Below are 16,384 nucleotides of genomic sequence, written 5' to 3'. Positions count from 1 at the left end.
AGGATGCCAGTGGCTACTCATCTCCAAATCATCCCCCTCCCCACGTCCCACCCCATGATAGGAGAGAGACCCTTGTGCTATATTTGGACCCCAGGAAAGCACTTGTGGCCAGACAGACTTAGCAGACAACATCATTGGCCAGCTGCCCTGTCACTCACTGTAACAAGCGAGTAGATGAGCTTTAATAGTTTACATTAGAGGCTGTGCCAAATTTAACCACTTGGGGGGGAGGGAGGGAAGGCACGTTGGACATGGTTGAGAGTGTGTCCAGCAGGGTTGTGTATGTGTGTGTTGTGCTCAGCGGAAGACCTCGAGGCCTGGATCCAAGACTCCGGCCTGTAGCTGAAGACAGGAGATTGAGCCAGTGGGTTTGTCGGTGTGGAACTGAGTTTGTTTCGAGCAGGAGTCCACTTTTCCTCTCCATTCAAGGGCATTGTTGGGGCCCTAAGATCAGCGCTGCACTGAGGCCTCGTCAGCGAAGCAGGGCGGCCTCATGGACCCTCCAAGGCACACAGAGCTTCACCACAGGGGATGTATAAGTTGACAAGGTGGCTTTCTCCAGTAAATGTGAGTCTTCTTTGATTTTTGAGTGAAATTCATACTTTCTGGGTAGAAGTTTGTGTTATTTTAGAAGTTTAAGTTGGACATGAACCTAAAATGAGTTGCTTAAAGTGCATGTTGTGGCCAAATGCTACAGTTTGTTTACATGATCTTGACAAAAGATGTTCCTGATATTACTCTCCACTGCTATGTGTGATCACATACTACAAGGAGTTTTTGATACAGAGAGCACACTTTTGATTAAATTTACTGCCCAGTCTACAATTGCTACAGCATAAGATTTATTAGCACTGGCTCCTTCAAACATCAATTCACCTGCCACATTTCAGCAATTGGTCAGAATTCATTCACCGTCACGGCGGCATACTTTGAATTTCCTGTCCTGCTACTGTACAGTCCATCCATCATAAGCAGAATATATTTATACCATAATGTGTCACAGGAGCTGACACTACTGACATTACTCGACTGTTTCTAATTCGCACTTCCTGACGCATCTGTCCGGTGTTTGATTTCACCTCGTGTGGCTCATGTTGCCACAGCTCGGGTCGTGAAGGCCGGGAGCAGTGGAATCACGACTGAAATCTGCCTTCCCCCTGTCCACACTTGCCAAATATATACCCTCCTAAAGTAAATATAATCCTGTCTGCATCCATGTGGATAAGGCCACTACCTGCTCAGCAGTCGGACACTCAGTAGGCAGCTTGGCTCCTCGGAGACTCGCTCGTTCTGAGCTCTGCTGAACTTGGTAAGACATTTAATAGAATCTGTAGTCACCAGGAACACCGAAGCCCACTTTAGCCCCTGGATTACTTTTATTTTAGTCTCTTCGAATATCTGCTGCGTAGATCAAGATATAGATAAGTCACAATTTGAATGTGACTGTGTTTTTTTTTTGTTTTTTTTTCATACCTCTGTTGTCCCAGATCTGAACTTGCACAGCCATGGGGGACTGGAACCTGCTGGGAAAGCTTCTGGAAAAAGCCCAGGAGCACTCCACCGTGGTGGGGAAGGTGTGGCTCACTGTCTTGTTCATCTTCCGCATCCTGATCCTGAGTGCTGCCACAGAGAAGGTGTGGGGCGACGAGCAGTCGGGCTTCACCTGCGACACCAAGCAGCCTGGTTGTGAGAACGTCTGCTATGACATCACTTTCCCCATCTCCCACGTCCGCTTTTGGGTGCTGCAGATTATCTTTGTGTCCACACCTACGCTAATCTACCTGGGACACATTCTCCATCTGGTGAGGATGGAGGAGAAGCACAAAGAGAAAGAGAAGGAGAGAGAAAAGGAAAATGCACATCATTCAGACAAACAGGCCCTCATTGGGGATGCTAAGCACAAGAAAGCTTTGATAAGGGATGACAAGGGACGAGTGCGCCTGCAGGGGGAGCTCTTGCGCACATATGTCTTCAATGTAATCTTTAAGACTCTGTTTGAGGTGGGCTTCATCGTGGCCCAGTACCTCTTGTATGGCTTCGAGCTGAAACCCATGTATACATGTGACAGACCACCCTGCCCCAATGTGGTGAACTGCTACATATCCCGGCCCACAGAGAAAACCATCTTCATCATCTTCATGCTGGGAGTGGCCAGTGTTTCTCTGTTCCTCAACCTCATAGAGATCTACCACTTGGGCTTCACCAAGTGCCGCCAGGGCATCACCTTCAGGAGAGGTGGCATGTCCCCTGAGGGTATCTCCAAGGAGCCCAGTGAGGCGGCGGTGCCATTTGCGCCCAGTTACGAAGACTACTTCCATGGGAACCGCCAAGTCCAGCCTTCTTACCCACCGGTACCCAGCTACAACCTGTCCCCACTGTCTGCCGGCACAGACTCGTCCTTCCACCCCTACCACAGCAAGGCGGCCTACAAACAGAATAAGGATAACTTGGCAGTGGAGAGGAGTAGCAGCAAGCCAGAGGAATGTGACCTGAAAGGGAAGAAGGGAGCAGGATCGGCCCCTGGGTCACCTACGCAGGCCAGGCCCGGCCATGGTGCCAAACACAGCAACAACAAGACTAGAATAGACGATCTGAAGATATGAGGAGGTTTATGTTTCTCTGAGGGGTCTTAAATTGCTGAGAGGGGATCATATGTTGTTTGGACACATTCATACATGCTGTACCGACTCCTCTCTTAAAGATGGCACAGGTTTGACTCATTCCAGCTTAGAGGGGAGTGACATTTATCGGGCACACAGAGGACCTTCAAGTGTACTGTAATGTATAAAGACTGATTTCTGTTGAACTTTCCCATTCAAAGAAAATCTGCTGTCATTTAATCCTTTACTGAGAACTTTTAATTCTGGGAAACCTAATTGGATTTTGACATTTGTGTTTTCTGTATTCAAATTCCAACTTACGACTAACATTGAACAAAGACAACAACAAAAAAAAATACAATTTGCTCAGGTTTATATTGAGCTCTTTTTTTATTTTATTGTTTCAATGCGTGAAAAACCCCAGAATTCAGGGCAGGAACTTGTTCAGCACTGACCTGACCTCATTTAAGGGAAATCAGATAGGGTGAATAGTTAAATTTAACTTCCTCCAACAGTTTTGAGGTCATCATCTAGCATAGTTCACTTGCATAGACTTGAAGCGAAGAGTTGTGCAATACCTGACAACACATTACACACTGGAATCTGTATTTATTCCAGAAAAACAAATTGCACTGGTCTCAGGAGTTCCCACATTTGTACTGTCTTCTTTTTTTTTTTAATTGCAACAGCCCACTAGTACATAATTATAAGCACATTGTTTTGTTTATCCCTGTTTAGATCTGTATTTGTGTCGTTTGTTTCCTGTAAAGCACTTGGGTGACAACCATGTTTGAAAAACTGCTTGAAAATAAACCTGTCTTAAATTTGCACTGTTAGCAGTTCATTTATAATCCCAAAGTCTTTATCAGGAGTGAGGGAGCTGCTTCACCCAAAGACATGTTGCAGCTGTTATTTTATATTCCTGAAAAAGATAAATCAAGATCAACTTGGAAATAGGGAAGACAATATTAGCAGAGGTTTAGTATTTGTACACAGTAGTTTCCAGTATACAGTCCCTTTTCTTTTAAATCTCCAAAATTAGAAGCTGCCAGGTTTAGTTGAGTCATTGGCATCTACACACAAACATTTCATATGTTAAGAACTGACATGTCCGAGCAGTAATAAACATGTCATGTGTGAAGTCTTTTACCGTCTGCGTATCACACACACATGCATCCGTGACAAGAAACCACAGCACACAGGAACCCCTGGTATGGAAACCTTGAAATTAATGGCATAGCATGTTCTAGGCCAGGAAGCGCTCTCATGCTTTTGGACTGGTGCGTTCATAATTTCCTGTCAGTGTTTGGCATGCCAAACAAAGAGCAAATCAGATTTCTTTTTGCTTTAAATGAATTAAAAACAAAGGGGTTCAATCTCTTTCAGTTGTAGTTTTCTCTGTGTTTTGAGATAAGATTGAGTACAGTCTGGGCATTCGAAGCTGTACTTTCTGTGTGTTGTGGTGCCAAACACAGTATGCCTCACATCCTTCATATATCATTGGAGAAAACAAATAATAGCACAAGCAGACTAAACAGCCAGAAGTGTTATCTGTAATATATAGCTCCATAAATCAGTAAGTAAACCAGAATAGTCTCTAATTTAAAAAAAAAAAAATACATTGACTTTTTACAAACGAAGATGAAAAATGATGGTCATTTTGAAAAATAATAAAGCGATCATCTTTGAGAAAAACGGTTATGTGTGTCTTTGAAATGATGACAGATGAACAGAGTTATGACTTCGAAGTATATCCAGCACTTTGAAATGGAATCCTTTTACGAAGGCCAGCATTTCCAATTGTGGTCACATCAGACCGTTGGGCTATTATAGAAGATGAACAGCGTAGCACATTTGTAGGAGATATACGGCACATTCCAATAAATTACACAAAGCTGCAAAAATTGAATCTGGGAGCGACATGAGCATAAATAGCAGATCAGCAGAGAATGCTGGCTCCAAACAGGCAGCCATTTGAGCGTTTTTTGCATAAAACTGTATTATTTCTTAATAAACCCTGCAATTTAAATAAATGGTGCCCATTTTTTAGCAGCAAACATGATCAGGTTAATGCAGTTTTAGTGATTATCTGACTATAATTTGTGTGTGATATTTACTCTGGCTTCTTCCATTCAATAAGAGAAGAATTGCAACACTCTCCTCATAACTGAATTGTATTTTAAGATTAATAATTAAAATGGTGCTTTTGAATTTAAACCTTCATGTAACAATAGTATAACACAAATACATTATTAATATAGAAATGAATGAGACAAATTATATATATCACTACTTTAAAAATGTACAATAATAATTTTTACACAGCCATAACATTATGTAGTAGCAGTGCAATTATCACTTGGAAAAGATTTACAGACTGTAAATCTTTTGCCTTTGGTTCTGCCTTTTTGCTAGTTTTTTGGGAGTTGCTGTAGTAACTTTCTATGTACTGCCAAAAATTGTGGACTGTTCTCCCCTCAGCAAAAGAATAAACGCATAACCATCCTCCTTTCCAGCACTTTTTCTTTTCCCTGAATTACTTTTGTATCATTTCCAGACCGTAGGAAAAGCACATTTCTACTGATCGTTGCAGAGGCCACTTCTTCAGCATAACTCACTCTGTAGAGATCTATATTTTGAATTTTAAAATGCAAAAACAAAGATATGAGAGAATACAAAAGGGGGTTAACCTTCTAATAGCCTTGTAACTTAAATAAAAACTGCAAAGATACAAAATACTTTATAGCACATGCAGTTATGTGAAAAAATGAAGGAACTTGCTAGCTTTTTTGACACAGCTGAGCAGGCAAATGTGATCTTCTTAGAAACAGTGTCGATGAGTTATACTTGAACAACACCTCAAGGAAAATGAGCCTTTTAAATCATTTTTTAAAAAGAAATGTCAGTAGATGTAGTGTTCTTTGGTGACCTTGCAAGCTTGTATTGCCCCCTTTAGCAGAAATAACTTCTAGTTCTGTATAATTCTCTGCCATCTCTGCATCAGTTTGCTGAAGTTTTTTAGCACTGTTCCATGAAAAATCGTTTCCGTTTGAGGACTGAGGAGGTTTTCTTGCATGTACTGCCTATTTTTGAATCCCTCCCACATCATTTCAGAGAGATTTAAATCTGGGCTTCGACAAGGCCAATCCATTATTCTCTGTTTTTTCACTTTGAGTCATTGCTTGGTGGATTAGCTAGTGTGCTTAGAGTGTCGTTATTCTGTTAAAACATCCACTCTATCTTCCAGCACTCTTTAATATGATGCAGAGTTCAGTGACTGCATGCTGTCCAGCCCCTGAGGCAGCAAACCATGACATTTCACCATCATGTTTCACCTGAAAAGCTGCCTTTGGTCTGTAGAAAAAAATGTAGACTTTTACTGTGGCCAAACAACATTAGCATGGATTTGTCAGTGCGTAGCAAAGCCTCACTTTCTGCCACGTCTCACATGGGGGTCAATTATGTTCAACCTCTTTCCTATGGTAGATGCAGTACTTTGACACCAGCAGTTGTGGAAGTTAACTGCAGATCCCCTGATGAAATTTTGAGATTCACGGAGACTTTTTTTTAGTTTTTATGATGTGCTATCGAGCTGAATTTGCTTGAGTCCTGGACTTTGTAAATCCCTTTCCAGACTCATAGGTATCCACAAACTCATTCTGGAAGTCTGAGAGAGCTCTTTATCCCCACCAGTCACTCTCTAAAGAAGGTGACACCTAATCTGGAACTGTTGATTTTAATTTTAAAGATTTAAAGGTGTAAAACGTATTTGTGCCATGTGACCAATCTGTTTCCTTTTATTATTTACCTTTTAGTCGAAGTCGGCCAGAATGGAGTGACTTTTTACAGCCACTAGAAGGAAGACGACTAGAAGAGCAGGTCTTTAACCACCATCCAGAAAATCCATGGAGTAATAATAATAATAATAATAATGATAATAATAATAATAATAATAATAATAATAATAATAATAATAATAATAATAATAATAATAATAATAATTTTTATTTATAAAGCGCTTTTCCAAAAACTCAAAGACGCTGTACATAAAATACAATAAGATAAAACAAAACTGTTAATTAAAATCAATAGATAGTAAAACAAGTTCAAGATAAAATACAGAATCACTTAAGGAAAGCAGATCTAAAAAGGTGAGTCTTTAAAAGGGATTTAAATGTGGTGAGGTTGGTGCAGTCACGGAGGGCATGGAGGAGGGAGTTCCAGAGTGTGGGGGCGGCAATGGCGAAGGCTCTGTCCCCCCAATGTCGCCGGCTGGTCCTGTGCGGGATGGAAAGGAGGTTTGTGTGGGATGAACGGAGATTCCTGGGGGGGGTGTAGGGGAGGAGCAAATCGGTAAGGTAAGAGGGGGCAAGATTATGGATGGACTTGAAGGTGAGGAGAAGCAGTTTGTACTGGATGCGGTGTGAAATGGGGAGCCAATGGAGGTTCTGCAGGACGGGGGTGATATGGTCGTGAGAACAGGTTCGGGTGAGGAGTCGGGCAGCAGAGTTTTGAATGAGTTGAAGTTTATTGAGAACTTTGGAGGTGGAGCCGAAGAGAATGCTATTGCAGTAGTCAAGGCGGGAAGTGACGAAGGCATGAATGAGGGTTTCAGCGGCTGAGAAGGAGAGGAAGGGGCGGAGACGGGCGATGTTGCGGAGATGGAAATAGGCAGTTTTGGTGATCTGATTAATGTGGGGTTCAAAAGTGAGGTTGCTGTCAAATATCACACCGAGGTTGCGGATGTGAGCAGAAGGAGATAGGGTGGTGTTATCAATGGTAATAGGGGAGTGGGGAAATGGTGTGAGTGATTTGGGTCCAATAAAGATGAGATCAGTCGAACTTGATATTTTTACTTTGACATTTTTAGCACCACAAACCTTTAGTATCACACTTTATTATCATTTATTAGGACTTTAATGGAATCCACCAGCAGATTTACTTCTTGTTGACAAACTTTATTCTTGTCGTCGTGGGACTGCAGTATTTAAAACTCTTCCTTCTATTTGACCTCATATTTATTAGTTTTAGTGGAGAAAGTTATTTAATTGTCCATTATTTTCTTAAAAACCAATTAGTCAAGGATTAGTCAAGAGGTTTAAATTTCTTGTCATATTATAAATATGACAAAAAATATAAAAATAAAGTGTCTTGAGACAATTTGACCTGTATTTGGCGTTATATAAATAAAATTGAATTAAAATTGTATTTTTCTTGTAATGTTGGAGTAATTCAGCCATATATGTTGGAAAACACATTTTCTTTGTCAATTAATCTGTTGATTGTTTTCTCCACTAATTCATTTCTTGTTTTGGTTTATAAAATGTCAAACCCAAATATATTCAGTTTACTGTCATAAAAACCAAACAGATTTACATTCATGATGCAGGAATCAGGCAGTTTTTCACTTTTTATCTTAGTTTAGTCAGAAAGATAGTTGATAATGTGTGACTTGTTGCAGCTTGTGAGCCATAAAAGGTTTTAATCTTTGGGGCCGAGTGTCAGAAAACATTTAGAAGCCAACATCAACAAAACACAACAAAGATTTGAATGTAATTAAAGGGAAATCCAACTTTTGCATGAAAATGTCTAATTAAAGGACATTTATTTCCAATGTAAATGTGTGATATTCATCCTCTGGAGCTTTCTCTTCACATCGTCTTCCACCTGGACTGGTTTGGTCAGGAGCATGTGCAACAAACATTTGAAAAACTGCACTTTAACATCAATGAATGACACTGAAGTTTAATCTCTACATAAATGAGACTGAGTCTGGATGTGCTGCTCTGTCATTAACTCCTAAGTTTAGGGAAAGTTCAAACAAAAGAGGACAGATCAGATCAGACTTTAGAATGAGCTTATTTTGAACAAACATCTCAGACTTTCTGAGCTTCAGCACCTCTAGCAAGATATTTTAACAACAAGCAACTCAAGAGATCCAGAAGTTGGAGAGAGTTAGCTTTAGCTGAGCCAAAGAACATGTGGGATGCTAACCTAGCAAACATTTCAGACTTTTCTCTGTGAATTCTGAGAAATAATTTCCTATTTAATGACAGAGCTACACATCTTAACTCAGTCTCATTAAAACAGACTCTAATTCAGTGTCATGCATCCATATTAAAGTGCAGCTAGTGATGGTCCTCTGATATCCGAGGCTTCGACACATGCGCTGTAGCTCATGAAGCAAACGTATCGAGCCACTGTGCCGAGGCGTGGTTTGGTCACGTGACTCGTGACGTTTGAATCACTTCAGTGACGTTTGAAGCACTCAACTGCTTCGAATCACCTGATTGGTTCGGTTTGTTATGTGAATCACTCAGCGGGATCGAGTGTTCCGGGATAGGAGATCCCTATTTAGTGTTGTTCATTTGAATTGTTTTTTGCAGAATAGATTGGTTTTTTTGCTGTTGTTTTGCTTTGAGAGTTAGTAGTATGTCAGATTTCGTATTTCATAGAGAATAGATAGATAGATAGATAGATAGATAGATAGATAGATAGATAGATAGATAGATAGATAGATAGATAGATAGATAGATAGATAGATAGATAGATAGATAGATAGATAGATAGATAGATAGATAGATAGATAGATAGATAGATAGATATTCCCAACTCACCACCCCCATGACACAACACCTGGCACAGAACCTTGTCAGGTGCTTAGCTGACAGACTACAAACCAAAGAAAAGAACAGTTCACTGACTGTTGCTACACTTGTGGCTCTGCAGTTCAAAACTTTTGGATTCACCAATCAGAGTGGCAGTCAGTGTGAAAGAACATTTAATAACAGAATGCACAACAATTAACATAAAGAATACCAAGCAGCAGTCATCTACGTCACAAGCACCACCACAGCCTCGTCCTCCATCACCAGCAGCACCTTCCACAGGTATTTTTTTTCTCTTCTGAATAGGGAATGACTGACATTTCTGGTGATGATGATCTTCAATATTTTTCAGTTCAACTGTGGAGCCTATTAGACGAAGACGCAAGTAGAGCCTGGCAAATGCAATTGTAGAAAGAACGGCAGACCCACTGGCTTACTGGGCAACCCACAAAACCATTTACCCAAACTTGTACAATGGAGCCAAACATTTCCTGTGTACCTCAGCCTCATCTGTGCCGTGTGAACAGGTTTTTTTTTTTCTAAGGCTGGGGAGATAGTGAGTAAAAGAAGGAACTGCTTGAGTCCCAAACAATGTTCCCTGTAATTTTTCCTGAGTCTGAGCAAACACACAAACTCCCTGAGCGTCCCTTGGACCACTGTGAGCAACATCAGACGTGTGCACTGTGGTCACACCAGCATCACATCCATTCAAGTTACATGGTTCATTAAAAGAATCAAATTACAGCATTTACATTTCTGTTAAAACACTTTGTCAACAGGAGCCAGTTGAAGGCTGCAGTGATTTTAGTGACACTACAATGTATAAGAGTGAAGTTATTGAATATTTGTGTCTCTCTTTACTGTTGCAGCGGTTTTGCAAATTGCAGACGGACCCTGTTCACTCCATAGACACCAATGTTATTCCTGTAGCTTGAAAGACAGCTACTTTTGATAAAACTGGGCTTGTAGCACATTGTCTGCCTTGCAACAATGGGAAAGAGGCACCGTTTATGTTTTGACAACCTATATCTAACGAGTTATTGATGCTGGAAGTCCCAATCTGTGAATATCTTTCCAACTTTACTGAACTTGAGGCCACTACCACCTAAGGAGTGATATATTTAACTTTGAAAAAAGCATTTAGCCATACTTAAAGCTTTAAGTGCTTTATTAACACGGAACTAAAAATTTTGTATTGTTTTATTATCACAGGTTCTGTCTGAAAAGAGGTGGCATCATTTTAAACAGTGAAATCAAACTAACAAAATGTAATGACCAACCAGTGAGCAATACTGGATTCTGCAAAAACATAAACAACTTTTTTAAAATCTTATCTTAACACAGTTAACGTATTAACTTATTTATGTGTGTATGCATGTATTTATTGATTTATTTAGTGCTGTTAGCATATCAGAGTTCTGAGTGAATTTTTCTTAAGATAGGCAAAGGCCATTTATTGATTACATATAGGCTGTTAAATGTTTATTAAAAACTAAAAAGCATTTTAAAAAAAACAACTTGGACATTTATTGAGTCACTAAAATACTGTAGAGTACAGACCACATCAGCATGATTATAAGCATCCTCTGGTAAATGAACAACCAGATACTGATGTCTCTCACCATATGGACTTCAGGAGATGACTGGGGGATGATAAACTGTGACCTACTGGTTGGGTTCTCTCTGTTCTCATGTTTCTTACATGTTTGTCCACTGACAGCCGGGTCCTAATGTTTTTTGAGCAACACACCATACTATGACGTTTTTACAATGATGGTTCTACTATGGAACCAGTTTGACATGTTCAGGTGTTCTTTGTGTGAAAACTCAGAGATTTCAGGTATCAGAAGGTGGTTTTCAACTTTCTTTGTTAACTTTCTGCCTCAACTTGAAACTAAATTTCCTTCACTAACCCAACCCTCTGGACTTCCAGGAAGCTGTGTTCCTATTGGCTGTCCAGGTGGCTGCTAGGTGTTATCAGGAACACCTGAGCAGCTCAGTGTCTTCGTGCTTTATTTAGCTGCAGACAAACATTTCCTCTGCTTCTCTCCACCACAGAACCGGGTTTGGCTCTGTTGCTTTAGTTTGATCTTTAGGTGTTGGCTTGCAGCTTCCAGCAGTAAAATCATCTTTAATGTGTTTCTTGGTGTGTTTTAGGGCTTTGTACTGGATAGTTGTCTTGGTAAATGTGGTTCTTTACCCACATGGTGCTAATGTTTGCAGTGATTAGTGGATTTGGTGCAGCTGAGTTGTGTCTTTATCTTGGCTGTAGTGAGTCTTTAGAGGTTTCTGGTCAGACACATTCTGTATTCTTGTGAACCAGCGTTGGTTGTCCAGAAGGTAAGAGTTCCTGTCCTGATTCTCTGTTCTCAGAGGTTCTCTGGTAGGCTGCAGGAGACTTTAGCGTTTGGGTTGTGCTAGTTTGGTTTTTGTATGGTTTCATTTAGACGACTATCTTGAGGCCCCTCCATGTGGTTTAGTGAAGTTTTCTGGAACAGTTCTACAAAGCAACCTGCAGCAGAAGAGACTTTGAGAGTTTTTAGGAAGTTCTGGAGACCAGACTTTAGAGCAACAGAAACATTTGTCAGCAGTTTGAGCAGGAGAAGGTGAGCTTCAGAGAAGAAATGAGACAGAAACCTTCTTGACCCGTGTGGTGAGGTCCTGTACCAAGAGTTTGAGCAGGTTGTGAAGAGTCTGTAGTTCTTTGGTCTGAAAGCACAAGAAGAGTTGACTCATCAAAGGAGAAAACAGGAGATATTGTTGGTTCTTCTGTCGCTCTGCAGTTTCCTTAGACTGAATATCAAGTTTATATTTTAAATGATTTCCCATGTGAGCCCAAGAAGACTTCAATAAACTCCCTCCATCCCCTGGACACAACATATTTTATTACCATGTTAAATTTTTTTTTTTTTTTTTTTTTAATGTTTATGAGTTTTAATCATAGTTTTTTCTCTTTGCTTGTTTAGTTTTGTCATTTGTGTAAAAGGTGCTAAACAAATAAAGTTGAATTGATAAACTGAATAATTGACTAACTCATGATTGTGACAACAAAAGTATTTTCATTGTGATTTAAGGGTTTATTTCATTTTTAAGGTTGGGTTAAAATCTTGAGAGAAAAAGAAGATTAAAGAATTAAACTACATAACAAAAAGCAATTAAATCAAACAAAAAAATTAATACAATAAAACTTTTAAAAAGTTTTATTATTTAAAACATTTAAGAAATTTAAGATGTAATTTTCTAATTAAACATTTAATTTTTTTATTAAATGTTTTGTCTTTTTAGAGGTTTAATAATCTAATTAAACGTTTTGCATTTTTTAAAATGTGTAATATTCTTTAATTTTATTTTTTAAATGTTTAATTATGGAAAATATTTTATCTGTAATTTTTAATATTTGTATTTTTAAAATTTTGTTTAATTTCATAATGACATGTATTGTATGTTGTTGAATTATCTAATTATTCGAGTCCCGCTAGTGGCCCTTTACTGCAAGTCTTCTCCCGACTCTTCTCCCCCGTTTCCTGTCTGTCTCTCACTACACCTATCCAATAAAAGACAAAACATTTAATTAAAAAATTAAATGTTTAATTAGAAAATTATATCTTAAAGACAATAAAAGTTCAAATAGGAATTACACAGAAAATACAATGAAGGATTTAAAAAGAAAATTAAACATTAAAAGGTGGTAAAACATTTAAAAAGAAAAACCTTAAAGATTTAATCGAAACATTAACAGACTGTCTGAAGGTTCAAACTAACAGAGAACTACTCAGGAACTTGGAAGATATCAGTCCTTGGACTGTCTGGAAGTTCAATCTAACAGAGATCTACTGTGGGACTTAGAAAATTTCAGCCCTCAGACTGTGTGAAAGCTCAGGTCCTGAGGACTCAGGACGTCTGGAGGCTTTGAAAATCTTGGAACTGAGGGTTCAACCCTCCAGCACAAAGGCTAAAGTCCAACCTCCTGAGAAAAATGATCGAGTCGAGACTCGAGTTAAAAAAAAATCGAAAATGGCAAAAAAAAAAAAAAGATGATAAATATGCAAAAAAAAAAAAAAAGTATCTGAGTGAGTAGCTCAGGGGATAAGAAGAGAAACGTGCTCTTCAATAGTTATTGTCATTATTATTACTAGTAATATTATTTTTGTGTCCACTACAACCCATACAATCATCTAGTGTAGTCCAACAGGAATGTGTGCATGGCGAATCAAATCCAAAACAATCCATGAACCAACGACCACGTCTTGATTGCACTTCATATTATTGACCACTAGATGTCCTACTCGAGCACTGTGTGTCATTGAGGCCTCGAGTAATGAACCATGTTTTGAATGAAGTGTCGAAGCTTCAACAAAGCCTCGATCAGCCATCACTAAGTGCAGTTACCCAAAATGTTTGCTGCATGAGCTCCAACAAAACCTGTCCAGGTAGAAGGCCACTTTGACAAACAGGAAGTGGAAGATTCCAAGCAGATTTATAGAAGGGGGAACCGGACTGTACTAAGTGTGGTCCAGTATAGAGGGGTGTTTTGTGGGTTTTTAAGGCTGATAATGATTATTAGTGAGACATTTGGAGTAGATATTCATTTGCAGTAAATGAAAATATTTACTACTATCTACTTAGAAGAACACAAACTCTAACTAAACTCTAAACTTTGTTGATACGTTTTTGTTTTGTTTACAGATGTTAAGTTAAAGGAGTTTTATTTGTGACGTATAACCAATCAAATCACTCCAGAAGACAGAGCAACCACAGGTAGATTAAGGTTCAGAGCCAAAGTAGCACCATTTTTAAATGTATTTATTACCGTAAATCAGTCAAAAATAAAATACTGATAATCAGTAAATCAGTCAGCCCACAATTACTACAATTCTACAATGTATGTCTCTTTCCTTTGACTTGTTATTTGTACAATATACAATGTATATGATGGCGTTTTTTCATACCAAAGGCTATACTATGATGTTTTCTAAGAGACATACGATGCTACTCTGTTTGTTCTGGCTCTGGGCTGCTGCCCTCCTCCTCTGTTGTTTTCTGGATTGTACTCAGCTGCATGCCTTCGTCCATCCGGCCTCCGTTGACTCGTCCCGCCTGCCGTCTCTGGAGCTGAAGCTGGATTGGAACAGACCAAAGTACAGTCCAATCACAATGCCAGCTGCCTCTCAAAAGGCTCCTTCATCTGGCAGGTGGCGGCACTTCTTCTGAGGGGAAGCTGAGCTGGTCCAGCAGAACTTTGGAGATGTGTTCCAGTGGTTGGTGGATGTGTGGGGAGATAGAGAGGGACCTTTGAATTGTTCACAAAGGAAAACAGGGAACCCATTGGTAGTTTTAGTTTAGGGTGCTACTGCGGTGTGTTTTTGGGTTTTAAGAGGTGAACAGGAAGAGGTTTTTTTTCCTATTGATTATCTTTTACTTTGTTCCTGGTTGGAATGCCCATCAATGTCAATGTGAAGTTCACTTTTAGTTCTGTTTATTTATTTTTATTTTACTAACACCCATTTGCTTTTAGCCCCCTCACATGTTGTGTTGTTGTAAACACACACTTTCAAATAAATACTCGTCTAACCCTCTGGATACCAGCATTTGGACTGTTTTTGTGTTGCTCCTCACCTACTTCAGACAGCCAGGACATAACAACGTTTTGTGGACTGAAGGCTAAACTATGACGTTTTTAGAGCGACAGGCTACACTCTGATGTTTTCTGAACTGTAGTGTTAATCATTACTTTGGTCATATTCTGGGAGGTTATTTTTCTAATCTGCACTAAGATGTAATACAACATGTGAATCAGTCAATTTGTTTTATTCTTTATTTTGCCAGGTAAGATCAGTTGAGAACAATTTCTCATTTACAATGATGACCTGGTAAGAGGCCCCAGCAGGAAGAAAGATAAATAATAAACAAGTACATATATTAAAAAAATTACACACGTGTTTCAACAGAGATTAAACAATGTTAACAACTAGAGAGTAGATTTACTGTTTTCTCCAGTTTAACTTCAAACGTCAAAATTCATGATGATTTTTTTTTTCAAAGAAAACCTTACCATAGTCTTTTTCACATCCTACTTTACATTATTTCATCATATGGCACGTTTTTACAACATGTTTGAAAAATGGCATTTTTTTTCAACATAGTATAGTAAGGCGTTTTTTTTGCGGTAAGATTCATGATGATTTTTTTTTCGAAGAAATCCTTTCTGGAGTGTTTTTCATGGCCTCCTTTACATTATTTCATCATATGACACGTTTTTACAACATGTTTGAAAAATCTCATTTTTTTTCGACATAGTATAGTAAGGCGTTTTTTTGTTTGAAAATTCATGCTGATTTTTTTTTCTGAGAAAACCTTTCTGGAGTGTTTTTCACAGCCTCCTATACATTATTTCATCACATGGAACGATTTTACAACATGTTTGAAAAATCGCATTTTTTTCGACATAGTATAGTAAGGAGTTTTTTTTTTTGCCTAATTCATGATGATTTTTTTTTCAAAGAAAACCTTTCTGGAGTGTTTTTCACGGCCTCCTTTACATTATTTCATCATATGGCACGTTTTTACAACATGTTTGAAAAATCGCATTTTTTTTCGACATAGTATAGTAAGGCGTTTTTTTTTGCGCCAAAATTCATGATGATTTTTTTTTCAAAGAAAACCTTTCTGGAGTGTTTTTCACGGCCTCCTTTACATTATTTCATCATATGGCACGTTTTTACAACATGTTTGAAAAATCGCATTTTTTTTCGACATAGTATAGTAAGGCGTTTTTTTTGCGCCAAAATTCATGATGATTTTTTTTTCAAAGAAAACCTTTCTGGAGTGTTTTTCACGGCCTCCTTTACATTATTTCATCATATGGCACGTTTTTACAACATGTTTGAAAAATGGCATTTTTTTTCGACATAGTATAGTAAGGCGTTTTTTTTGCGCCAAAATTCATGATGATTTTTTTTTCAAAGAAAACCTTTCTGGAGTGTTTTTCACGGCCTCCTTTACATTATTTCATCATATGGCACGTTTTTACAACATGTTTGAAAAATGGCATTTTTTTTCGACATAGTATAGTAAGGCGTTTTTTTTGCGCCAAAATTCATGATGATTTTTTTTTCAAAGAAAACCTTTCTGGAGTGTTTTTCACGGCCTCCTTTACATTATTTCATCATATGGCAC

The 16,384-nt window shown here is 38.6% G+C and overlaps 1 protein-coding gene across 2 annotated transcripts; it reads left to right on the top strand.

Moving 5' to 3' along the window:
- Window positions 1-242: 242 nt before the first annotated feature.
- Window positions 243-3,430, top strand: LOC111567561 (gap junction alpha-3 protein-like). Of its 2 annotated transcripts, none has more exons than XM_023268759.3 (2): window positions 243-567; window positions 1,488-3,430. In XM_023268759.3, exon 2 carries the CDS (start codon window positions 1,506-1,508, stop codon window positions 2,601-2,603), a length of 1,098 nt encoding a protein of 365 aa, XP_023124527.1. In that variant the 5' UTR covers window positions 243-567; window positions 1,488-1,505; the 3' UTR covers window positions 2,604-3,430. The 2 variants fall into 2 exon arrangements, with proteins under 2 accessions (XP_023124527.1, XP_035803384.1); XM_035947491.2 differs by lacking the exon at window positions 243-567 and adding an exon at window positions 675-1,309.
- Window positions 3,431-16,384: the final 12,954 nt, after the last annotated feature.

The sequence above is a fragment of the Amphiprion ocellaris genome, chromosome 13, assembly GCF_022539595.1.
Source record: "Amphiprion ocellaris isolate individual 3 ecotype Okinawa chromosome 13, ASM2253959v1, whole genome shotgun sequence".
In the NCBI taxonomy this organism is placed as follows: domain Eukaryota; kingdom Metazoa; phylum Chordata; class Actinopteri; family Pomacentridae; genus Amphiprion; species Amphiprion ocellaris.
The sequence above is the reverse complement of the archived record's forward strand: the minus strand, read 5'-3'. Positions and strand labels throughout refer to the sequence as shown.